This window comes from Magallana gigas, chromosome 2 (assembly GCF_963853765.1).
Source record: "Magallana gigas chromosome 2, xbMagGiga1.1, whole genome shotgun sequence".
Classification (NCBI taxonomy): domain Eukaryota; kingdom Metazoa; phylum Mollusca; class Bivalvia; order Ostreida; family Ostreidae; genus Magallana; species Magallana gigas.
This window is the reverse complement of record NC_088854.1, coordinates 27,097,531-27,124,812: the sequence shown is the minus strand read 5'-3', so window position 1 is coordinate 27,124,812 and position 27,282 is coordinate 27,097,531. Positions and strand designations below refer to the sequence as shown.

The 27,282-nt window shown below is 33.6% G+C and overlaps 1 protein-coding gene and 2 long non-coding RNA genes across 4 annotated transcripts in view; 1 reads left to right on the top strand and 2 right to left on the bottom strand.

Annotated features, from left to right (window-relative positions):
* LOC105335432 (ammonium transporter Rh type A) overlaps positions 1–27,282 on the top strand; it is a 45,631-nt gene that overhangs the window by 9,724 nt on the left and 8,625 nt on the right. The window contains exon 1 of one of the 2 annotated variants that reach the window (XM_011439282.4): positions 21,079–21,338. The exons of the other annotated variant lie outside the window; for it this stretch is intronic. Coding sequence (XP_011437584.3) covers positions 21,188–21,338 — 151 coding nt within the window. The 5' untranslated portion in view covers positions 21,079–21,187. Of the gene's footprint in view, positions 1–21,078; positions 21,339–27,282 lie in introns of those variants that run through there. 2 annotated transcript variants of the gene reach the window in all.
* Positions 8,288–14,014, bottom strand: LOC105320565 (uncharacterized). The gene is made up of 5 exons (XR_004596379.2): positions 13,737–14,014; positions 12,261–13,598; positions 10,883–10,996; positions 9,359–10,776; positions 8,288–9,221 (listed from the first exon to the last, which is right to left on the bottom strand). It is a non-coding gene; the product is annotated as an uncharacterized lncRNA (long non-coding RNA).
* On the bottom strand, positions 15,430–17,092 carry LOC136272893 (uncharacterized). Its single transcript, XR_010710952.1, has 3 exons — positions 17,003–17,092; positions 16,158–16,225; positions 15,430–15,497 (listed from the first exon to the last, which is right to left on the bottom strand). It is a non-coding gene; the product is annotated as an uncharacterized lncRNA (long non-coding RNA).

The following is a 27,282-nucleotide window of genomic DNA, read 5'->3' as shown; positions in this document are numbered from 1 at the left end:
CTCTAAAAGGAATACTAGGAGTTTGAAAATATTATAAACTTAACGAAATGTCTTTTACACTATCTGAGAAATTGGGATTTGCAGAAATCCAATGAATTTCTCATGCTGGTTAGTTATTCAGTTTAGTTTTTGTTATTGACGCAATCTTATTTTGGTGTACATAGAATGTTGATACATTTGTAGTTGCAACTCATACAGACATTCATATGTTTCATAAGTGTTTATGACTTTGATCTTTGTTCAATATATTTAATATCTTTCTGTCCACTGGAAATCTAAATATCTTTGAAGTTACACCAGTTGGTAACAGGAGCAGATGGTTTCTAGTGATTCTATTTAAACTATTTAATTCATAACATTTATCATATGCGTGCGGAATTGATTGAGTCAGGTTTCCTGATTTTGTCGTATAAGTGATACATTGTACTGCTTTAAAAAGTATATATCACTTGTGACTTACTAGTATATTAGTATACATATTTCATTTGTAAAATCATTCGACAAATTTAAAGTGTTTTGTAGTACTGAATTGTTTTTTATGGCTTTCAGAATTACTGAAAGTACATGCACATGATGCAACTATCTTTTGACGTACTATATATAACAAAAAGAAACTGTAAGCTGGGTTAAAAATTAGTGGCGAAATGATGTAATACATGTATGTACAATATTAGAAAAGATTACATTTTTAGTATCACTTTATAGCACAGTCTTGAAATAACTGCATTGAATTATATATAAGTATTTGATGAGTGCACAATGTTTGCAAAAATTACGTGTATTTCTCTTAACACTTTATATTAATTCTATTTTAGTTTCCAGACCATGACATTAATGAATAGATCTTGAATGGAATGCATGAGGAATAGGATGGAACCTTATTCTGCCTCTTTACCAACTCACACCATCTTTTCAAGATTTATGGAGCCAACCACAGAAGAATTTGTTCTATACACATCATTCATAACATTCTTATTTATGTTACATAACTTTAAATGTTACTGGATGAAATGTTTCAACAATAAGTGTTCACATAATGAATACCAGCAAACCTTTTATCGAGTGCACTTATTTTGTATTTTTCCTACCCATCCATCTAACATATGTTTTTATATAACATATTCATAAACATGTAACATTTTTGGAAACAGCTATCTTTAATTGAAATTTAGCCTTGCTATTTTATACAAGTTTTTTATTATACTCTTTTGTTTACAAACAGAACAAAAATACTTAGTTAAAATGGAAAATGGACATAATATATATAAAAGGTGTCCAAGTAGCGTAGTGGTCAATGCACTCGCTTCTCACCGCTGCCACCCGAGTTCGATCACTGTGATCGACAGTGGTTGTATGTGACAGGATATGGCGGTCGCCCGTTTGGACACGTGGGTTCTCTCCGGGTACTCTGGCTTCTTCCTACACCAATGACCCCCTTGCGCTAACATCCGTGCCGAATCCGTGCCGACGAGAGATATTAATATAAGTTGTAGAACTTGTTTATCAATTGTTGTAAAATAAATAAAGTTCATTTATATATATATATATATATATATATATATATATATATATATATATATATATATATATATATATATATATATATATATATATATATATATATATATATATATATATATATATATATATATATATATATATATATATATATATATATAAAAGTGTCTGATAAATGTATAGGTCTTGTTCATGAACAGAAGAAATTGACAGAGAAATTTTCAGTTTTAGCCATCAAATATAAACATTAATATCTTTTAAGAATATTATTAATCTAAATAAGAAATAAAAGTTTTTTCCCTTTATTTAAATGTTTGGAAACAAATCCAATATATCTAAAATTGCTGTACAGTATATCCTATTGATCCCTGTAATATATCATTTTAGTTTCTTAAACATCATGTTTATTACTTTGTTTTCTTAGAATGATGTATACAGGGTCATTAATTTATTTTCATTATATTCAACTAGATACAAATAGGCCTTCTGCAACCTTAATGAAATTAAAACTTCATACCATTAATTACCTTTCATATGAAAAATGACATCTAAATCTAAAATTGCTGTACAGTATATCCTATCCATCTAATGTATCACTTTATTTATGTTGAAATTCATGTCTATTAGTATTATAATTATGATTATTTAAAAATGATATATGCAATTTCATTAATTTATTTTTCATTTTAAGAAAATTCACTTAAAAAAGATATCTTACAACCAGTGTATTTTTTTTTTCAATTTACATAATAGAGTGTATTAATTGAATGTAGTTGTGTAGATTTATACATGTACCTACAAGCAATATACATTTAATATTCACCAGGTACATGTACCAGCCTACTATATTTGATAATGTACTTCTTTCATGCATTTTTCATGCCTTTTACTTATTGTTATATGTATAATAAAAATACTTTGAAAACTTTTCTCAATTTATTTATTTTAAAAAGATTAAGAAACGGACTATAGTCAATGCACGTTTTCAAGAGTTGTCTTTCTTGGGGACAATAATGAATGCTCCCCAGGGTTCATGACCCTGAATATTGAGTAGGCTGTGAGGTGTGATGCATATAATCATAGATCGAATTAGCTTTTTTACTATCTACCACTTTATACTTATTACAATAGCTTTGCTCCGTCTACATGTAAATTATGGAATAATCTTCATGCAGAAAAGAAAATTTCATCAACTTTATCTTTCTTTTAAGTCAAAACTTAAAAAACAAAATATACCTAGAGCTTACAAACCTTTCAGTTAAGACAATAGGAAATATTATTTTACGTCAATTGCGGAATAAAGCTAGTAAAGCTTACTTATTTAAGGATTTTTTTTATCTGATGTGAGTCGATGTTTATACTGTGGATCTGAATCTGAAGGAAATGTGATTTTTCCCCTGGATATCCAAGATACACTCAACAAAGAGACGAACTTTTTAAACAACTTATTGACATTAGTGTACCATTTTATATGAACTATATACTTTATGGTAGTTCTGATTTTTCATATAGATAAAATTGTAAAATTGTTTCCCATGTTTATACTTATATCAGATCTCCAAAGCGTTTTTGATTCTCTTAAGGTACACTGTTTAAACCTATTTAAGTATTATACCTGTATATTTACTTAATATACAGTTCCCTTTTATTTACTGTTCTTTTCAAATGGGCTGGATCATGAAAATTTCATTCTTATGTTTGTATCTCTGCAGGTATAAATGAAGGTGATATGTTTGTTAATATAGGTGTGAGTGAACATGTCTACCAACAATATGTCATACAATCATATATGATGAATATTCAGATAATTATTTAATGTCCAAGTCACCTCATGTCTTATATACACATAATATACACATTTAACACGTTTAAATTAAATTAATAATGTAGGTGGCTGTGATAGGAATGTCAATCATCTACTCCAACGCTGCTGTATGATCTTTTACTACTTATTTCTATTCAAAAATTGCAATTTACCAATTTATTGACGAAAACAATTACTGTTAGTAATTTTATGATAATTTTTTGTGATCAAAGCAATTTAGAAACTTTAGAGCAAAATTATATTGTCATCCTGTACAAAAATTAGGTTGCTAACTTGCTACAGATTCCATGAAGCAGAATTGTTAATGCCTAGAAAAATTAGCGATTTGATGATATTTAGTTACATCAAGTTATTCTAACGGAACAAATAAAACACCAAAAAATCGGCTTTCAAGATATAGTTACTACAGCATTGTTCATGAAAGAGAACAATCATGTTAGCATATCATCATTTTGTAAACTGTTATTGGCTGGATGGGTGTGAATACAAAATTCAGATAGTCACAGTTTTAACAAACTGAGTGGGTGCAAACACAAAAATCTCAATGTGACATACTGTAATTTTTTTTATTTACACCCACTCAGAAAATTTACAATGAACAATATCAAAGTTTCAATTTACTGGGTGAACGTAAAACCAAAATTAAATAATACTAGTATGACGTATTGTAATTTTTTTAAATTATCTATATTTGTACACTTCTCCAGCAAATTAAAAAAAAGTTTTACTGAATTGAATATTTTAACGTGTAACCATGTATATTAATATTATTAAAAACATATATTTCTTTAAAAATATATAGATATCACACAAAACAGCAATTATACGGTAAAAGTTTATTATGAATAAAATAGTTATTACAGGGATACCCCCCCCCCCCCCCACCCCGTTGAAACATGTAAATCTAAAGAATAAATATATAAAAACTGATAATTTTTAAATAAACTCAAGTTATAATATTGATTCGTTAATTTGTGCTTCTTTGCTGTTGAATTTTGAACCGGTTTCATGATCAAAATTCCACGATGCGGGTCAATTTTCAACAGATTAGGGTCTTTATTCAACACCTTTGGTCTCAATATTCAACGTGGAAAAATGACCCCCGGGTCAATTTTCAACCCGGGTCAAAATTCTTCGTTACACCGGCGCTGCGCGCCGGCGAGCTGCGCTCGCTATAAAGGATTGTCAAGTGACGGATATCGTATGCATTGATATGTGATACAAGAAGAAAAATTAGATATTGTAACCATAAGTTCCAAACAAACATGTAAATAATTCTAATCATTTGAATGCATGCATCATGGATTATAATGTCAAATCATGTGATGTGGTGATGTGGAAGAACTTGCAATTAGTGCAAACCTAACCACTAATTTTGAGAGATCAATTCAATCTTTTATAGTCAAAACTTTTTGTATATATCGACATAAAAATATTGACGTCTTTACACTACGAATCGATCCTGTAATGTATAATCAAATACATTCTATTAATGAATGTTTTAAATATTTAACCCTACAATTGCTAAAAATTAGATAGGTAATGATGAATCAATATTTAAATAGTATACAAGTATTAAGGTGATCAAAGGCGGGCGGATGTGATCAAAATTATCATAAAGCCCTTAGGACTTTATTGGTTTGATCACCCCGACCGTATTTGATCACCTCCTAATAAGAAACGAATGATTCCTCATTTTCCTACCCTTATCAAAGTAAAGTCGTCTACATCATTTTTAACAGAATTAATTTAACCCTTGTATGCCAGTTATCAACTAACTTTTTTTAAGCACTCTTCTCATGTCAAGCATCGTCGGAAACCCACGGTTGATTACGCGTCGTTCTTCGCTACATCACCCTGTGACGCGTCGTTCCTCTCTACATCACCCCGGTGATGTAGAGAGGTGATGTAGATAGGGACGACGCGTAATCAACCGTGGGTTTCTGGCGATGCATGTCAATTATTCAGAGCTTTTGTTACATCAGTGACAGGTAACCATGCAAGACGCTCAAGGTAAGATTTTAAATGAGGTAATGCTCCAGTAATTTTGCAGCAAACAAAATTAGGACCAGGCTGTTGGTAAGTTAATTTACTTTTTTACAAATTCACGTCTCATTGGTTGTTTTTTCTTCAAAATTTATTATCCTTCCTTTCAAAACATATTAGGATATGATATAAATAAATCATACAAATACCGTTCATTTTCAGCCACAGTCTTTAATGACGAATTCTGACACAAACGAAAATGGAAATTTTCTCGAAAAAAGGACATGCAGCCATCATTATCAAACAAAGTTTGATTTCTTTGAGTGTCACCGGTGTATTCTTCCTCCTCAGTGTCCTCTATTTTCCCATAGACACTTCAAATATCACGAAATTGGACGACAGACTAGGCTTCACTATCTGCTGTCTCTTCGTATCGGCGCTTTCAATAGTTATGTGCATCGTGGCAGCCGACATGCGAGGAAATTCGGACCCTATCGACGCATCGGAAAATCTCGTGAATGTTCCAAGCAGAATTCTCCAGAAAACAACGGAGCAATTTCTTTTGCACATGATAACCATGCTAACTCTGACCTTATTCATACAGGGAAGTTCCATGATAATTATTCCCATTTTGTCTGCGATTTTCCTGATAGCTAGAACTGTGTATCAGTTTTATCCAATTATAAGAGGATATGCTCTGATGTGCACATTTTTACCAACAATGATTGTATATACCTACTGTACGGTTTGTTGCATTTTAAAAATATTCAGTGCTTATGATGTTCCTATAAACAATTTCTAATGATTGGTAAATCGTTCTGGCATTGATATTCGAGTCCTTGTCAGTTACAAAACATATGATGTTATTCTTTGCTTTGTCAACCACTTTATCAAGAGTGGAATTTGCTTGTACATACACTATTGAATCGGTTTGTGACGAGGGGGCTTTTACATGTACTTGAATTAACAAATTTTAAAAAAATACAAAAAAAAATATTGATAATATCATAAAAAAAGCGTATCAAAATAGAAGTGAACATGATACAATGTGTAAATGTGTTATAGACGCACAATAAAGATTTTAAAAGAATTTTAAAAACGGGTAAGAACATGCATGTAAATCTAGTATTTTCAGTATGAAATTCTGCAAAACTCTAATGCAAATCTCTGTTTGCTCAACTCTTGCATTAGCTTTTCTGATTTCATTTCTTTTAAGCCCTCAAAACAATTGCTAGTATTTATTTAGCACTGATCTTCTGCTTTTTGCATATTTGAGAATAGCTTACGTATATATATACGGTACAAAATAATAAGTGTTAATTGTGTTTTGATATAGGCCTATCCAACAATTACAGATAGTCTGCTCAATTAATTTTACGTGCGATTTTACCTGAATATTACAATTGATTTGATTAAATGGTTTAAAATATTTTTTTTTTTGGAAGATGTAAATAATAAATAGATCATTTGTATATCGACTTTTTTACGATAAAATTTCTTGTAGTTTCTCAAAAATTTCTATTAATTTCATTTTACTATGAGGGCCCATTCTTCAATTCGTTATAGTGTAATGTTGTACATTTTGAATTAACTGGGTGGGTGTTAATACAAAATTTACATTGTCATGTTGTAAATTTTGTATTTACACCCACCCAGTAAATTTAAAATTTACAACATGACAAAAGTCTAATTTGTTCAAAGATTAACTAAAAGAAGAGGTCTAAATTCAAAGTTAAAAATTTTATGGCTGAAACACTATTTACATTTAGATCATTTGCATTTTATTGATATTGTTAAATACATGTACTTTTTATATTTTTGTTCATTCTGGCATTTTCTTGTAAAGCCACCACACTTGTGCATTAAACCTGAACATATGGAAAAACGATGCCTCTCAGCAACGTTCGATAACTCTTTTATATTTGTTTCATCCATCAAAGGGTCACATACCACTATTTTTACCCCGTGCTCATTGACGCAAGTAGTTCCATTCTAAAAATGTATGTATTATTTCAAAAAATCCTAGGGGTACTAAATGGTCGAATTTGGTTCCTTTTATGGCATGGATGGAAAGAAGAAGGTTTGAAAAAAATACAGACAGGAAAAAATTTAGAAAAATTATCTTTACAGGCGCAATAGAAAGGGTGTAAAGAGGCCAATGTTTACACAAATTCCAAAGTGAAAGTGAATTTTTCATGGTAGGGGTTATTTTAGGGGCCATATCTCAGTCCCCTCTCGATTGATTTTCCTGTAGTATGGATATGTTGTTGGACTAGTGTCATTCTATAGGTATGCTGTATTTGAACTCATTTGAGCCGGTGGAATTTTTTATATGATTTATTTTTGTATAAAGGAATAAGAGGGAAAAATAATTGTGGTCTGTGTCCAAAGATTTGGCTTTTATTTTGGAGAGTGTGGTACTACTGAAAAAGTGTTATATACATTTTACACATCGGTTGACAGTAGCATCGTTTCGTGGTACCACAGGCAACAAGAAATCTACATGTCTGAAGGATATGGGTTCGACCATCGCCCCGCCCCCCCCCCCCACACTTCGCCTATGAAAAAATTTACATGTACTAAACGTTTTATCTATTTTTCATCAGGACTCCACTGATAAAAACATGCTATTAATTTTAAAAATTCTTTTAATACATTAAAACAGAAAAAGCAAATTTTAGGAAGATAACAATATTTTGCTGAGTATTGGAGTACCTTAACGTGCATGTACATACGGTGTGTATATGTGCAGTGTGCAAACTAATTATCGAAAAATTTAAGACATCGTCATCAGTGAGCTATATGATCATATACACCTCTACCTTGTTTCCTTCCCAGTTAAGAAGTGATTGCTTTAGTAACATAGCATTAATCTTCTTCCATGGAAAAGAACCCGTTCAGGCAAAAATTAGCAATTAACAGAAAATATATGGTTCGAAGAGTGGAACCATGCAACAAATAGTTCAGATAATTTTTATTTTTCTCATAGTAAAGTATCCAATCTGGGTAAACTAAATTCTATGCCTTGGACGAAAATATAACGTCTAATTAAGCAGTACAAAGAACTTGAATCTGAATGAATGATCACAAGTAAATTACGTCTGGATTTTAAAAATATACCGATTACGCAATTTACAATTTGTTCGTAAAGATCATTTATGCAAATTGTTCGTGAACATTTACATTGCATTGTCCAATCAACTTAATATGCATCTTATAATAATAAAGCTTGTTTTAATAGTTTAATCAACAGTCATCAAGAAATTTAAATAAATTGAATGTCTATGTATATTGAGAAGGTCTGCGGCGACTACCCCACAGCGTCTTTTAATTAAAGAGTTGGTGTATTATACAGCATGTGCAATATAAATACACGGCTATCGTTGGTAAAAATGTGCTGGCAAACCCATACGCTCGTTTCAATGGGGAGGACATGTATCCAATCTGAAACACAATTCTAGCGATTAAAAAAATCCCGCACAGAATTGGAATAACCTTCATTGAACTTCCATCTAAGAACACTGTCAAAGTTAGCATGGCCATCATGTGCAGAAAGAACTGTTCCGTTGTGTTCCGGAGGATTCTGTTCGGAACGTCCACGAGGTTCTCTGCTCCACCGTAAACCGGATCAATGGCGTTCGAACTTCCTCGAACATTTCCGACGGCATGTACCCCCATGATGATTGAGAACGAAGACACAAAGAGGCAGCAGATGGTGAGAGCGAGTCTGTCCGGAAGTTCTGTCAGATGGGAGGTGTAGATGGGAAGGTAAAGATAGCTGAGAACAAATGCCGTGCTACTGATGCTGACAGAGATGAGCATTTGCTTTATAACTGAGGCCTTTTTCTCATCGTGCGTCCTTTTGTCTTTTCCTCTGTCCGACATATTGACCCTGTGTTTGAATCTTTAAAAATACAGAAACAGAGTGTCATTGGTAATTTTTATGCATACAGAACTGGAAAGAGATGACAAAAAAGATCTCAATTTTTACAAAAGACTACAAAGTCTGCCCGTCCATATGAAGCATACCTGGTGATTTTGTCCAGCCGATGTAGTACGAATAGCTAGGAGTTGAATGTTTGCCTTTTACAAACGGTTATTGGGGTTGAACAATGTATGCGTCGTCTATGAGAACAGGGGCCAACGAGGGGAGGATTTTATAGGGGAAAAATTGACCATGTTATCAATTCCATCTTTTAAAGTTCTTGTAAAGCGCTGCCAAAACATGGTTATATCACAACTGATAGTAAGATACATTAAAAGACAGCAACTGGGGTAAATTAGCAAAGTGTGTTGCTCCTCTCCTAGGAAAGAGACATGCGTCGTCCACTCTTTCGGAGTGTCGTCATCTGTGAATCGAAGTTCAACAGACGACCTGCTCTTTCACCCCCCAGACAGTACCAAGGTCCCCATCTTGGGCGCCAAAATTAATGTAAAATATACTGCCTTTACTAGCTTTTGCTATAATTCGAATCCTCTGGCAGCTAAATCCAATACTTCACGGATCAAGCCAAATCTTAAGTTACCACACTTGCATAAATACTAGTACAGTACAGTGTACATATAAATTACGGTTTAATTTTTTTTAAAGTTTAATATTGATGAAAAATGGGTTGTACAAATAATTTTGTATCTTATTCAGTTGCAAGTGTATTTGAATTAACACGAATAAGGTAATTCGTCAGCAAATATTAATGTTTTCAAAAAAAAAACACCTTGATAACGACACCTAAAGTTATCATCTACATACTGTATATATTTACAAGGGTATTGTTGTTTCAACCATAACAGTGCGATGGGGTAAAATAAAAGTATAAAAGTATATATGCAATATGTCACATCAACTACACGTTCTCATAAAATGATCAAAACACAATTTTTTGTAAAATGCAGTAAATGCAATAAGCGTAAACGCTTAATGTTGGTAAGAATGTACCGGCAAACCCATATCCTCTCTTCATTGGAGACGACATGTAACCAACCTGATATACAATTCTAGCGACTAGAAACACCCCACAGAGGATAGGAATAGCCCTCATAGAGCTACCCTGCAGGAACACTGTCAAAGTTAGCATGGCCATCATGTGCAGAAAGAACTGTTCCGTTGTATTCCGGAGGATTCTGTTCGGAACATCCACGAGGTTCTCCGCTCCGCCGTATACCGGATCAATGGCGTTCGTATTTCCTCGAACATTTCCCACGGCGTGAACCCCCATGATGATAGAGAATGAAGACACAAAGAGGCAGCATATGGTGAGAGCGAGTCTGTCCGGAAGTTCTGTCAGACCGGAGGTGTTGATGGGAAGGTATAGATAGCTGAGAGCAAATACCGTACCGCTGATGCTGACGGAAGTGATGATTTGTCTTATTACTGACGCCTTCTTCTCCTTGAAGGTTCTCTTGTCGTTTTCCTTGTCCGACATATTGACCCTGTTGTTGGAGCTAGCCTAAGATTTAGAAAGTTTGCAATGGAAATGGCGTTAAACAACGAGAGAGAGAGAGAGAGAGAGAGAGAGAGAGAGAGAGAGAGAGAGAGAGAGTTTATGATCATACCTTGCGTGATTGCCCTGACGACTGTGGCACAGATATACATGTATGTAACTACTATAGTCGAATGCTTGTACCGTAGAGACTGCTATCGAGGTCAGGCATAATATAGAACGGAATCTAGCGAAGAGAGGAACAGAAAGGGTTTAAACTCTCTCAATGACGTTGCATATACAATCAAAGACAACTAAAAGTTATATTTGGTTTTGCATGTGATGCTCTCGGATCAAATGAATTAGGGACAGAACTATCATTTGTTTGATACTTATAGCATATATAACAATGCAAATTGGTAGGTACTATGAGTACTTGTATCATATAGGCATTTTGTGCTTTTTAGCTTAGTAAATCCAGCATTTTAATGTTTAGTTTTAGAGAGGTGAATCACCACATAGAACGGAAATATTGTCTGCATATAAATCAGCCTCTGTGAAATAAATTGAGCATCAATAATAACAATTAGGTATCAAAACATGAATATGATTTTCATGCAGAATTTGATCAGACTGAAATCTACGCGATCAAGTATTTTTAACGACTTGTCTCCGTATGAATTAACGTATTTCTTTTACTCTTAAAGCTGCTTGGTCCGATTTTATATCAAATTTTATGCACGCTTTTAAACGATGGCTATGCTTAGTTAAGTATATGTATAATAATAGACATTGCAGTAGTTTTACCCGTCAATTATGCCAAATTTTAATGAAGAACAATACGTACAAAATTTGCTAACAAAACAATCGACATTAAAAGGTACCGCGTTATTTCGCCTCATGTTATATTTCACCCCTGACGACGAGACGGGTATGGTTGTATTACGAATTTGACAGGTCGAAATGATCAGACAAATTACAAATAAACATGTGCACGTTTTGTTCGCTAATATTTCTAAAGTCTGCTTGTGACTTTGACCTTGCCCGAATGACCTTATGTCAAAACCATGACATACCCTCAGGTCATAAGCAATCATTGTGTGAATTAATAATCTCTTTATAAGAAAGATATGGACCGGACACGAATTTTGCACAAACACACAGACGGACGGACGGACGGACAAGGTGATTCCTATGTATTCGTGCAGAGAGAACTGCTCTGTTGTATTCCGGAGGATTATGTTCGGACCATCCACGAGATTTTCTACTCCACCGTATAACGGATCAATGGCGTTCGTATTTTGCCAACGAAATGGATACCGTGATGAAAGAGAACGAAGACTGCAACTGTTTTCTCCTGAAAAGTTGTCTTGTATTTTTCATTGACCGACATAATAACTATTGTTCGGGTTGGAGAGAGAGAGAGAGAGAGAGAGAGAGAGAGAGAGAGAGAGAGAGAGAGAGAGAGAGGGGGGGGCAGTTGTAGCTACAGACTGAGTTGAATATCATACCTTCTGTCCTGTCTTTTTTGTGGCACGGAATGTACCATAATCACAATTCTAGCTTACCCCGTGAAAACTGTTTTGGATTCAGTTTAATTTGTCATGAAGAGTTTAGCTGAAAGAGGATCAGAACAGGTAAAAAGAAAAAAAACCCATAAAGCATGCTTTCTCAATGACGCTGTATTTAAAAACTTTGCTAGCCAAAGGTTTTAATCAAATCTAAGATGCAATTTGAGAATAGGGTATTATACATGTATCTTAAAGTCCTCAAAAACTGAAAGTGCGTCCATACCATGTACTTGTATGCATGAAATATTTATGGTAATTGTTTAATCTAAACTAATCTAAGATAAACCCAGCGAGATTATGCTATAATGACAACCTCATGTCAACTAGTATATAATACTAATATCTAAAGGTCTTGACGTACGAGTACATGTAATTTTGGTAAAATAAACTTTGTTTACACAAAGATGTTTTGACAAGAAACACAATTTACATTACATTCTTTATTTGTTCTAAGCATGAGACATTTAAAATCTGTAACTGTAATAAATTCACATCATTATGTTCACCTAAATAATCTTGTAATGACCATCAAGACTTTCATCAAACTCACAAATTTCTTTCATTTTTATACATTCGTGTACACGTGCAAAAAGCTGCTATGTTGCATGGAACTTTTTTTTCTCTGTAATTATAATCCATGGTTAACATGCAATAATTATTGTTAACACCTCAACATTCTTCATTAAGGGATCAGTAACTTATCCGTTATAAGCCGGTACACGCAATAACCGTACATAACTAAAGTTGGAACTAGTGTAGTCATAAAACCAAAGCTTCGGTTAAAAGGAGATCGAGTATATCCAAACCAGAATGTAAATCGGCCCAGGAGGAACAATCCTACAAGGATAGGGATGGCCTTTAAAGAGCTTGGTTCCAGAATGGTGGCCAACATTAAGAGGCCTGTCATATGTAAGAAGTACTGTTCCACGGTATTGCGTAAAATTCTGTTCGGAACCTCCGTCAGGTTTTCGGATCCTCCATTGATTGGGTCAACGGCATTCGAGGTTCCGCGGACTTTCAGCACTCCGAAGAGGGCGAAGAGAATGCTCAGAGATGAGACAAACAGCCATCGAAAAGTGAATACAAGTCTGTCTGCTGGGGCCTTAAGTCCGGCGGTGTTAATTGGCAGGATCCAGAAAAAGACTAGGAACAATAACAAAGAAGTTATGTTGGCTGCAAATATCTGTGACCGAATCCATGGCATATTAGCTTTTAGCAAGTGTGTTGGTTGTTTTTTCTTCTCTTCACCGCCCATGGTTGTCTGTCCAATTATTTAATCTGTGTTAAAAACAAAATTGGAACATTTTACTGAGCGGTACACGTACCTAATGCATTTACTGTCTAACAGAGTTAATTGTTTCATATCCTCCAAATGTTCTCAACTGTTATATATGCATGTACAGTAGCTGTTCTTACCTTATGTTTGCAATATTTTCAGTGTGATTCACACCTTCTCCACAGTCATTATATGTGGTAATATTAAGGTTGAAAATGTATAACGTTCTTTCTCGGCAATCATGTACACAAAGGTGAACAAATAGAACAACGCACTTTTTGGGGTCCTTGAAGGGGATTTTTTTTAGACTGTATAACAGTCATCCTGTGGTGCTTTCTTGTCCCATTCTCTACCGTAGATATCAAATTTCTATTTTATTAAATACTTGAAAATCGAACAAGGTTTAAAAATTGCATTTTGAACAGTTTAGATACAGGAAAATCACATGTATATATTTTATAAATTGACCACCGTGTATGCTGGAGGACGTATAATTATGACACTTTTTCTCCTTTACACGTACACATGTAAGTGCTTTCCTGTTAGTCATTATGTATGATAAACAATTACTTATATTGACGACAGAGCCCTACACAGACACAGGGAGAGGAAAAAATGTTGATGACCAGGCACGTAGTATCAGAGCATCACTTTTTTGTCGCAGCAGATATTTTTTTCTAAATTTTCATATGAAAAACTGAATTATAATAGAGTTGGAACCCTTTCCCCCTTCCACTTTTTTGAGATCGTGTATTAAATGGGAGTAAGTCAGGAAATCAAATGTGAAAATGATGATTAAAGATACTACCGCACACCCCCCCCCCCCCCCCCACACACACACACACACACGGATTAGATTTTTTAACGATTTTGAAAATTTCTCTTCTTTAAAGTTTTATTTTCATTTGCTTGACAAGATTCTTTGAATGAGTCGCCCCCTCCCCCTACATGTAGGAAATTTTAGTAACAGAAATAGAAAGCGACTTAATTATAATTAAGTGTCTTCGCCATTCCTAGCAAAACACTATTGATGGCTATTATCTTTTCCAGATACCAATTGAAATGATTATTTCAGTAATTATTTATTGTTTCCTGGGGTGGATACTGAGTTAGTCTTGTAAAATCACAAAAAGCCATGGTTGTAATGTATCCTTTATTGTAATGTTAACATAATTTTAGCGCAATTCTGATATCTACATACCGCCGCTATTTTTTTTTAAACTAAAATTTCGTCTAGTTTAAACATGAACATGACTTATACAGAACTGAATTATGATATTACAGTAAATAGGTTGTAGCAAACTTGTACAAACAATAACCGTAAGTTATGAGTGTTGGAAGGAAGGTGATGAAAAATCCGAATCCTCGATTTCTCTCTGAAGATTTAAAGCCTAAAGAATAAAATACACGGCCAACGAAAAACATTGAAACAAGAACTGGGATAGCAGACATACAAGTCTCATCCAAATAAGTCGTCAGCGCTAGAAGTCCGATCGCATGCAAAAGGAACTGTTCCATCCCGTTTCGTAGAATTCTGTTTGGAACTTCCACGAGGTGTTCCGATTTTCCGGCGATCGGATTAATAGCGTTCGTAGTACCTCGGACATTTAAGACGTCGAAAATGGCCGATATAAGAGGAAGGATGGAAATAAGCATCCACCTGAACGTAAACACTATGCGGTCCTGTGGTGTTTTGAGGGTCCCCGTGTCCAATGGGATATTCCTGACCGTGTAGTAAAGCACGGCAAGGACGGCCGCACCGGCCGCGAATTCTTTGTACACCCACTTTATTGCCTTGTTGAGTTCCTCCTTTTCTTTTGCTTTCATTTCTGCCATCTTTGAATTTCAGTCTTATACCGTCTGGATGACAATATCACAATTAGAGCTACAGCCAGTGATTCCTGCAATGTATGATATTACAATAAGAACTGTTTACGCATTCATTAGCGGTACCAAAACGGTAACGTGGTGGACCCATATTTTCAAATTCACCCCCATATCCCCTTTAACCCCTCTTACCCTCAATCTACCAACCACATTTTTCTCTTACTGAGTGTGATACATGTAGTATGCTTCCCATCCAAATGATATTCAAATTATGCTCTTTTGAATGAATATAAGTGATATCATGCAGTGATGTGTAATAACCTTGCACTTTTGCAGTATGCCTTTTCTACATCTTAAGAAATTAATAATTAAATGGTCGATGTCCCTTACTTTTAATTTTATTTATTATTCGGTTCTGCAATATTCATGGATATTATAATAATACTCCGATTAATATTTAAACCCTACACTAAAAAACAAAAGGGGCCAGTCAAAAAGTATGACTCTCGAAAATATATACATGTACATACAGTGGACTTTAGACCCCGCCAGGAGTTGTCTCGTCCCCGGAAGTATTGTAACAAAAAAATCAGGTAGCTACGAATGCTTCATTTATAATACTGAAGCCGTTTTTGAAATTATTGTAGCAATTATTGTTAATAGCAACATAAGTTGGCAAGTTGCATTAATAAATACATATGCATAAGCACAAATTGATAACTATATAAACATACCCCACTATTTTTGTAATTGCCCTTCTGTAGACTGCACTATCGACTTGAGATAAGATAAGCTGCTATCGCTGATACATGTGTAACACAGATATACTAAGTACTAGTATATGGATTTGGGACGTTGCCTGCTTAGACATGCTTCTGCATAATATATGTTTGGGTGGATAAAGGGTACATCGTAGGAGGTGTAAGTGAAAGAGTTAGTCAGGTAAACTACTTACCTGAATTTTATATGGCCATAAAAATTTTCAAGTTTCTATCCATGTTCCGGGCTTAATTACTAGATATTGAATTTTTAAAAATCCGATTTCAAAATAATAGTTTACTTTTTAGTCAGAATGATATGTTAGCTAAAAAGTGGCAACTGTGGAATCGGATTAAGCATGAATACAATAGCCATGCATACATGTACATGTAGTTGATTTTATTGCACCTTTAATATATTTTGGTGCACTAGCAACAGCGTCTCCAGACCAAAATTAGCGGAAATAATTTCATCAAAGCTATAGATATACAATTATTTGTGAGATAATAAATATAAAGATATTTAAAAATCTTGGATAGAAGATCGATTACATAAATTAAGCATAATTATGCACACAATGACGCTATTCCCGACAAAAAATTGTTTAAAGCATGATCACGTATCACGTATTAAAACGTGACACATTTCTGAATGCTGGATATAAGAGTTGTCTATCTTGGTAAGTTCTGACTGTTGAAATTAGAAATATTATATGATCGTCCTCAATATCATTGGTACGTTAAATAGAGGGTCAAATCATGCACGTGTCATCATTTCATATAGTCCAAACATTGATAAAATTTTGTGTATATAAAATTACCTGAAAAATTGTCGGTCGTTTAAATTAATAAAAGCCAAAACTTTGCAAAAGGGCTGGATGATTGCGGCCATTTTGGACTAAAGTAATCTCCTTGGTAAGGAGAGCGTTAAGGAATGAAATGCCAGAGTTGCAATGTTTCGGATTTTTACTATGTTACTATGTAACATACTTTTTACTATGTACGTTTATGGCTTAAGAAAAAAAAATCTTAAATTATAAGGTAGACCTGATGGGTGATTGGTTGACCAACAAGCTCCCTTAACCTGTACGCGACTGTTAATGCTCACTTCGTTCGGTGGGTTGTACATGTATTTATTGAAACTGAATCAACGATTTTATCGACTAATATACTGATTTCAATAATTCTTATACATCAGGCACGTAGCATCGTTTTTGAAAATGGGGGGGGGGGGGGGGCAGACTCATCCAAAAAATCTTGACAAGTAAAAAAATAAAATAAATAAGGACTTTCCAAAATCTTCAAAATCTTAATCCGGGGGGGGGGGGGGGGGGGGGGGGGGGGGGGGGGGGGGGGGGGCTGGCGTAGTGCGTAGTATATAACTTCAATTTCAATCCTAATTTCCTTATTTTCATATTGATTTTTTACATCCTCCAAAAAAAGTGGGGAGGGGGGGGGGGGCAACTCCATGATAAATCAATTCTTTATGTGTAAATTTAAAAAAAATAAATTAGTTGCTGCGAAAAAAGTGGGGGGGGGGGCAGCCCCCCTCCCTCTGCTCCCCCCCCCCCCCCGATGCTACGTGCCTGTACATGTAGCATTACCTTAAGTAAGCATTCCCGAAAATGGAAAACAAATTGGGAACTCTCTCTCTCTCTTCTCTCTCTCTCTCTCTCTCTCTCTCATATGTTTCATATATTTCATTTACTGGAATATATGTTTCCTAATATATGGCTTGGGAAGATGGGCTCCCTTTCGTAATTGAAACTAGTTTGATCTTCAACTATAACTTTTCAGTTATATTGCATTTTGACGTGCATATTTTGCTTTACAATTAAAAAAAATGCTATTTAGCTGTCATTTGTCGCGTAACAAATTATACTTGCTTCGGCAAAGTATTTTAAGTAAACTTAAAAACAAATCCCTGGTCCATTGTCATACATGTGGATGTACATTGTGGATTTTAGACAATTTTGATGCGCTTTAATTCTAGTCTGGGTGTCCAGACAATACCCATGCCTCATTCTTATTCAGTACATTCCTTCACGGTTGGATTTCTCTGACCTGGGAGTACTTATTGTTGACAAATAAAAGTATTTTGTATAGGAATTAAATCTGAAACCGGATATGTAGGTCACTGGCGAATACATCACTCCATTCTTTCATTTAATGACAACTGTTACGAAAAGTTGGCGCTTAACATAATTTTTCAATGCAATATATTTATGCAAAATTACAATGCCATAAAACTTAGCTGAAATTCAATAACTGTCATCAGTAGAATCTCTGCAAACAAATTCACAACACATAATTGCATTCCTCAACCTATTCTGCCTCAGTTCTTGTATTCACAGTATCGGTAAGTCCTTTCATTGGAGTCGAGCACTGTGTCCTGGTTTTCAGCGAGTGTTACAAACACTCTGTCAAACGCATTATTTGTTTGCCTTGCTTTCAATAAGTGACCAATATATAAAAATCTATAGGAATACACATGTATATAAAACCTTTACTCAACATTTCTTTAAATACACCCTTAACCGACTACAATGATACTGTTAATACGGATTCCATTTGTTTGTTGTTGTACTCGGGATACACTTGTATATCTAATTTCGAGGACTTCACACGAAGATTCTCCCAATAAACGATGGACTACAGGCAAAATCTGAACACTGATTGTAGAAGGGCCCCATATATATATATAGGAATGGTCTATTTTTTTATGCGACAACTGCGTACGAGGTAAAAGATGTGATTCACGAAAAACACAACAAATGACATCAATCATGCAGTCCATTTTTAATTTTATTCAATGTTTTTGCAAGGCAGACAATCAAATTCGAAATAAACAATGGCATTTTCAAATAAATATCTGGACCATCTCAGCATAACTATATCTCCGAAAGTGAGAATGAGTGGTTTTGTCAATCTGTATTCTTTGTTATCGTGAGATATTCAAACAAATCTCCTTTTTTTTTTAAAACTGGCATACTTTTTCTCAAACGTCAACTTTGGTCCATTTAACTGACACTTGTATTTAAACGTCGCATAATTCGGTCATGATATTAATACTTCATATGGTCAGTCACACATACGCGTCGGTGTCCTCAAGTTTCGAATGGCCATGACTAAACACAAAAAATATTCAAGACCTGTTCCGTCTGCAAATTGAAACCTTTTAACTGAACTGAACTCTCAGGCCTCTATTATATTCAATGAATAGAGGAGTGTGTTTTAGAAAGTTTATTTTTTAATTAATATAGAAATCCGAGAACCCCTTTTCTTAGTAATCAAACAGACAACCATCTAATCCGGCACCTCACTCGATTTTCCTTCTGTGCCATTAGATCTCAAGTGTGTCCAAAATTAGGATCTTGTATTGTCGCGTAAATTCTCTAAAAATCTTTATCGTTTACAATACCTTACCCACATCAGTTACTCTTTCACGCTTCTAACGTTGTTTGAGAGAGGAAATGAAATCTGATTTTTTTTTACCAAATAAAAAATTATTTGATTTTCTGCTTTATGAAAATAAGCGTACATTAATAAACCCAATTTTGGTGGGTCTTGAAATTGTTTTTTGTATAAAACAGTTATAGGTAAAGTGTTTAAATGTGTGAAATAAACTATCGCAATGATACGGAAAACGGACAGACGTAAAATGCACGTACGCGATTGTTTTTGTTTTTATTTTATATTTGTGTGGACGTGGCATCTATCCAAATTCTAGTTCATCTTCATCAATCATCTAGCTGAATGAAAATATCCATTGATACATTTATTTTGTATTTTTGATTGGACATACAGTTGTACGTGGATAAAACAGACATTACCTGAGAATCATTTGCATGGTGTCTTTAAATACTTAAAACCTCTACATATTTTTTAAAATCTCTTTTGTATGGTAGCATATCTCTGCCCCTTGTGTGTAAGTTACTTTTCTATCAAATATGTCGACATGCACGATAAATATGTTGACATGCAACATAGTTATGTGAACATGCAACAAAACTATGTCAACATGCAAGAAAATTGCTATCAAATAGGAATTATGAAAATTTTCAAAAAATCTCAAAAATCGCTCACATATGACATCCAGGATGCGATATGCTACTTATTTATGTCGACATGCAACTAATTTATGTTAACATGCGAGATAAATATGTTGCGTGCAACTTATTTATGTCAACATGCAACTTAGTTATGTTGATATGCAAGATAAATATGTCGACATGCAACTTGTTTATGTAGACATGCAACTTATTTATGTTAACATGCAACATAGTTATGTTAACATGCAAGATAAATATATTGACATGTAACATATTTATGTCAACTATCTCACATGTCAACATAAGTAAGTTGCATGTCCACATGAACAAGTTGCATATCAACATAACTAAGTTGCATGTTGACAAAAATAAGTTGCATGTCAACATATTTATTTCGCATGTTAACATAAATTAGTTGCATGTCGACATAAATAAGTAGCACCTAGCAAATTGGATGTAACATGTGGGCGATATTTTTTGAAAATTTTCATAATTCCTATTTGATTGCAATTTTCTTGCATGTCAACATAGATATGTTGCATGTTGACATAACTATCTTGCATGTCAACATATTTATCTTGCATGTCAACATATTTGAAAGAAAAATAACTTGCACATAAGGGGCAGAGATATGCCACCATACTTTTGAAATTGTGAAATATTTTTCATTACAAATTAAAATCTGCATAATTGTAAGTAGAAACATGAGTTAAAGAAAATAAATTTTAAGTCGTTTATGACTAAAACTGATTGTTGCGTCTCGAGAACTGATTTAGTAAACAAAATGGGTGTGTTTAAGAAAGACAGAGTCTGATTGGCTAGGGAACATTTAACAAGGTCCCCAATGATTACCATCTGTTGTGATCACAAACGTAGAACTCTGGTAAATTATCAGGATATTGCACTCTCGCTCTACATCACTCTACCTGTGCAAAACTTAGAAAAAAAATCACAATGGCAACCGTAAAAAGCATGCGGCTTATTATTCCCCTGGCGATCGTGCAAATAGTGTTTCTGATAATTTTTGGAATTAAGATCGAATACCATGAAACGGCCAAACCGGTGGATACTGTCAAACCCTCTATTGTGGGTGGCCTTTATCCAAGTAAGCTTATATTAGAGATTTCAATTTTGTAATTTTTATATAATTTTTTTTTAGCTTGATTGAAAATTATGTTCATGAATACCGTAATGGGCCTGAGAGAAGGGACGTGCGCTCATTCACATGATATGAACTGTCACAACAAAGTAAATTCGTTTTTGCATGGCTGAACGCAGAATATGAAATAAAGCCATATCATACAGAATGTTTATTTAATTTGAAATGCAGTTGTTTGACATATATTATATATGTAAATTCTACGGTAGTTTTCATTAACAATCAGCAAAATTCACCGAAGAAGTTTTGTTTCACTTTCACAAACCAAAAGCAAAGCAAAACCCTAATATTCTCTCCATATTTTTGGTTGCATTCACACAAACATTGGGCATTAAAATACTGCAATTAAATCCATTTTAAATGACACTTTGCACAAAATTACATGTAATCGTGTGTAATTCGACCCAAAATGCTGCATATTGCATTCTACACCAAGACTATTCATAGCTAGCGGTGTCTTTCGTTTGCTTTTATTATATGTATTTCAATTCAATGAGTAAGGTTCATTTTATACGTTAACTCTGTGACAAGGGAAGATAGCTTGTCAGTGGAGTACAATAATGATACATCATAAAGGCCAACAGATTTCGTTCATGTCTCTAATTTTGCCATCTTGACCTCATTTCCCGTGTTGACAGTCCAAATTTTCGCTACAATTGCTTCACAGTACTTTGACCCCCCTGGGGACTGTAAACATTGTTACCGGAGAGGCATTCCCCTCAGTTGAGGCTGAAGCCAAAGTTCCGATTGTATACAGCTAGAATAAGTACAAAAACAACCCGTGGAGATATCCAAAATCTGACAAAAGTACCTCGCTGTGTTTCATTCTATTCCTATGTTGTAACGAGGTTAGAGGCTCCCAATTATATATCTAATTTACAATGTACTTGTAAAAATAAATACCATTAAATTTTACCCATCAAATTGTTGTATCGTCCGATATCGACATAACTTTCAGAAATCTTCCAGATCTGTTTTTTAAGGTTATCACGACCTGTTCTGATATCTTTTCAAATAAATTATGTTGGTGTTTGGAGCTTTCATTGATTTTATTTTTTTGCCTAGTCTATCATCTGGTAAATTCTTTACCGCAAAGCAGAAAAATGCAGTGTTAAATTGCTTTTTTATCGATGGGTCTTGAAGGTTCAGAATAAAAAAAAAAACAACTTTAGATATCGCTCTTTGCAAAGTTAAGTTACACAACAGCAGCAAAATCTTTAACCAGTTTGAACACTGCTTAAAAATAAATCTTTTCTACCTTCGCAAAAAGGGTAGAGAGGTTTTAGTATAGGTAAAGAATGGGAAAATGTGAGAAAGGAAAGTTCTTGCAGTCAAACGGGTGGTTATTTATAGTACGCTGATACCATGATTTATAATGATCACAGGGCAATAAACAATATTAAACAATATATTTCAAGGAACATTTTTTTCTTTTTTTTGTTGTGAAAAACCGTTGCATTTTTTGAGGCTATTTTTTTTTATTGTAAAAGGTGTTGCGGGTAACAGATGTAGACTACAACCATTGATTTTTCCCCAATCTTTGCACATATGGCTTAATCTGTTACCGAGCTAAGCTCATTCGATGCAATCTGTCATGCCTGTAGCATTGATTCATTCTACTTGTGCATGTACAAAACAAGCCCTACAATTTCGTGTAGTTTTCATATTGGAATGATACATCAGAATTTACTTGAATAATTATCTTGATGTTTTCGATTTATTTTCAAATTTATATATTTAATTATTATGCAAAACACAAATAAAAGACTTCCGAATGTATATATATATTTTAAGTCTTCTCGCCAACACGACAAAGAAGTGCATTTAATTCTCGCAACGATTATGAGATAAAGAAAAATGATTGTATCTACTGGATATATGCATGCATAATCATTCCGAAATCAGACTATAGAAGTGCAATTTCTTTCTCCAAACGTATTTAAAAAAAAAAACAAAAAAAAAAAAAAATTCAATCCTCATGGCTGTCTTTCCTCAAATTACGATTACGTCATGAAAAATTCATTCAAATCATGCAAAACCATTTTAAATTGCATTTCATTCTAGAATGCACATTTTAAGAAATTGTTTTTATGTGTTAAATTATGCAATTGCAATTTCACAGAGACTAGTCGTATATCTTACTTTCTAACTACAGTGGTGCATGCATGTAGTGATACCAATGTATTCACGTATCATAGAATCACTGTGTTCTACAGCATTCTACAGAAAATTGATAAATTAATCTCTAAACTTAAGATTTGTTTTTATTTTTCTAAACAAAATTGTATAAAACCGAGACGCATATACATTGTAGAACCATTGATTAGAATAATCAATTCTAAATGTGACATCAGAAAAACAATAGTTATTTGCATGTACAATGTACATGTAAGCTTTTCGGATAAACAATTTAATAATCATTAAACGCAAAGAAAAGAACATACTTAGTCTTGTAAATAAATTCAGGTAGTGAACATTTCAGGATTGTTTCATTGGATTGAAAATAAACATGTGTAACTGTTATTTATTTCATTTTTATGCATCCTTGTCGGTAACTTATCGATAATATGACTAATTCAGATTGATCTTCATTTTATTTTTAATTTTTACCTTTCTACGGAAGGACCTCTGGGACTTCTTCTGTTTCTTTTATAAATGTTTTTGTTTGTAAACTTTAAGAAAAATTGAACAACATATGTTATAGAATTTTAAAACAATCATTCAGCCGTATGACTGTTATATCTAAATCGCTCTATATATACAGATTTATTGTTATTTGTATAAACAAAGGATGTTTGCCATCGCTACTGTTACGAAACAGTAGAACAGAAAGGAATCACAAAGTCACTGTTTTCTTTGGCTCATGTTAAAGATTTCACAGCCTATTTACTCCAAGTCTTCGGACAAATCTTAGAATTCAAGATTTTTTTCTGTAAACAGCCATAATGTATGCGTTTCTGAACATGAGCTCAAGTCGTGAATACATCGGACCTTTTATAATGTGCCATGATAAAACATGTTTAAAAAATTCAGGATTATAAAAGTCAAACCTCATGATCATACCATTTGTAATTTTTGTACATATCTACTTCATTTTCTTTAAAGCTATTTAAGTTTGTTTTAATTGTTTAAAATAACGAAAGAGAAAGTTTTACTTTCAATTGAAATGAAATGACTTGATATGATTGAGTACCAATATTTTGTAATATAAATTTAAAGAATGTAATAATTGTCTACTACTCGTAGACGTTTTTATGTTTGAATCCTCTAATATATCTATAATCCCGCAGGCAAAAGTCATATGGGATTTAAACACTGTCCTCTAATATATCTATAATCCCGCAGGCAAAAGTCATATGGGATTTAAACACTGTCCTCTAATATATCTATTATCACGCAGGCAAAAGTCATATGGGATTTAAACACTGTCCTCTAATATATCTATAATCACGCAGGCAAAAGTCATATGGGATTTAAACACTGTCCTCTAATATATCTATGATCACGCAGGCAAAAGTCATATGGGATTTAAACACTGAGTACAAAGACTTAGTATCTTTGATTAAATTGCGATTTTGGTAACCTGTGCTAAATTGAAGACCATATTAGAAAATGTTCCTTAATGTCATTATTATTCATATAATAAAAAACTACAGAAGAACAGAAACTATCCTTCACTTTTGCTATGAAATATGTTTAAACAATTGGTACCATCCATACGTTTCATAATATCGTGTGACCTTGAACAAATATCAACATAATTCAGACGCAGCTTTTCCCATTAAGGAAAAAGTGTGTTATAAGAATTAATTAACTCCACTGAAGAATTTAATTTAAACTGGAAACGATATTCATTGTGTCATTTAGTATGCAAGATGAAAGATTACGCTAACAAAAGGAGACCAGATCTGGTTTCAAAGATGTTTTGCTTGTATGTTGGCATTCATTTGGGTTCTCGCTTTTATAGGGATCATGATTTATGTAACCCTTAATAGTTCATCTATAAAATATTTCAATGCAGGGTTCAGTACCACTATATGTCCAGAGTTTTATCTTTTGAATATTTTGGTTGATTTATATGGTCTATGCAATGCTGATAGAACGTTAAAAATCTGCGCAGTAACAATTATTACACGCGTGCGCGAGATACGTTTACGTAAAAATTTTGCAATGTCATGTGTGTTTGTAAATATACTATACATTATTTATAAACAGTACAGACAGGTTTCCTTCTCACCTGTTCTGTCTCCTTGTTTATTTTGAGCTTTGCAAGAATGGTGTGATTTTAAAGTCAAGGCAACACAGGCTGGATGTTTTTACTCTTTAATATATGCACGCATTTCTTTAAGGGAACTAGACACGATTTCATACGAAAATTTTATTTTTGATTTTTATGTATAAGATAACTTGTGCATTTTGAATGATTCACCAAAATTTGAATGCTAGACGATATGTTACAAGCGGGATACAGAGGAAAGAATGCATTATTATGTGCACAAAGCTCGAGTCTTACATATATTTGACTGTTTAAAAATAAAAAATAATCTAATGAAAAAAATTAGCAATTCATTTTAACAGAATAAGTTTGGATAACTTAAGAATAACTGATTCGATGTGTTCATAATCAATTTTATCAACAAAAAAAAAGCAACATCAGATTGATACCCATACCAGTACAATACATGTGTTAACAATAGCGCTAGCAGGGCTCCAGCTTTGTAAACAAAACAAAAAATTCTAACATATGCAACCTGCTTGTACCTCGATATTTTACTTTCAAATTTAAAAACATCCATATTGATTATTCCAGGAACGTAGCATCGTTTTTGAAAGTGGGGGAGGGGGCGGACTCATCCAAAAAATCTTGACAAAAAAAAAAAAAGAAAAGAAAAAAAAACAAAGGAAATTTCAACTTTTCCAAAATCTTCAAAATCCTAATCCCGGGGGTGGGTGGGTGGGGGGGTGGGGGGGGGGGGCTGGCGTAGTATTCAACTTCAATTTCACTCTTCATTTCCTTATTTTCATATCAATTTTTTACATACTCCAAAAAAATGGGGGGCCAACTCAATGGTAATTCAATTTTTTTATATGTAAATTTTAAAAAAAAATTTCCTGCTAGAAAAAGTGGGGGGGGGGGGGGGGGGGGGGGATTCTAGGCATTAAAAATGAAAAAAAAATTGGAAAATTCGAGCTCAAATGGTGTCTAAGTCCCTGTAAGAGTGACGCTAATATTTAAAATATGTAAGCGAATACATGTCAATTAATGATAAAGATAAAAAGGGTCGTGGATTAAGTGAACTCAAGCTTTGAGTAACATACAATTCTCTCCAGCACCTAAATACAGCCCTAATGTACAATTTTATACTACCAAAAATAAAATTCTAATTCAATAGCTAGAATTTCTAAGGTTGCATTTGGTGTACTTGAAATAAGGAATGCTAGTCAATGACCAAACTCTTAAAAAGCAACTGAAATATCAGATTCTGCTATATCATCTGAAATAAGAACTCCATCTTAACAACAGAAAATTTGGTTTCATTCTTTCTTTATATCATATTGCAGGTTGTTATGCATTTCTGACTTTTCTTGTCAAAACCATTTCTTTGCATAAAAGATATCACTTTGCACAATGGATCCATTTGTTGGTGATTAATTTTCTCCTTTTTAGGAGTTCATTTTAATCAACTCTCCTATGCAGTTACTCAGACAAACTGAAAGTGAAACAGTGTTTGGACCTCAGCACAAATCATTGCTGCTGAAAAGACTTAGTTCTTGAAAATAAATGATAGATTCGATGTACTGTAGGCTAAAGCATTGTTTTTCAAGTAGACTTATTTTATAAATACCTTGAAAATAGTCAGATTTTAAATGGTACGAACAATTTAAATAC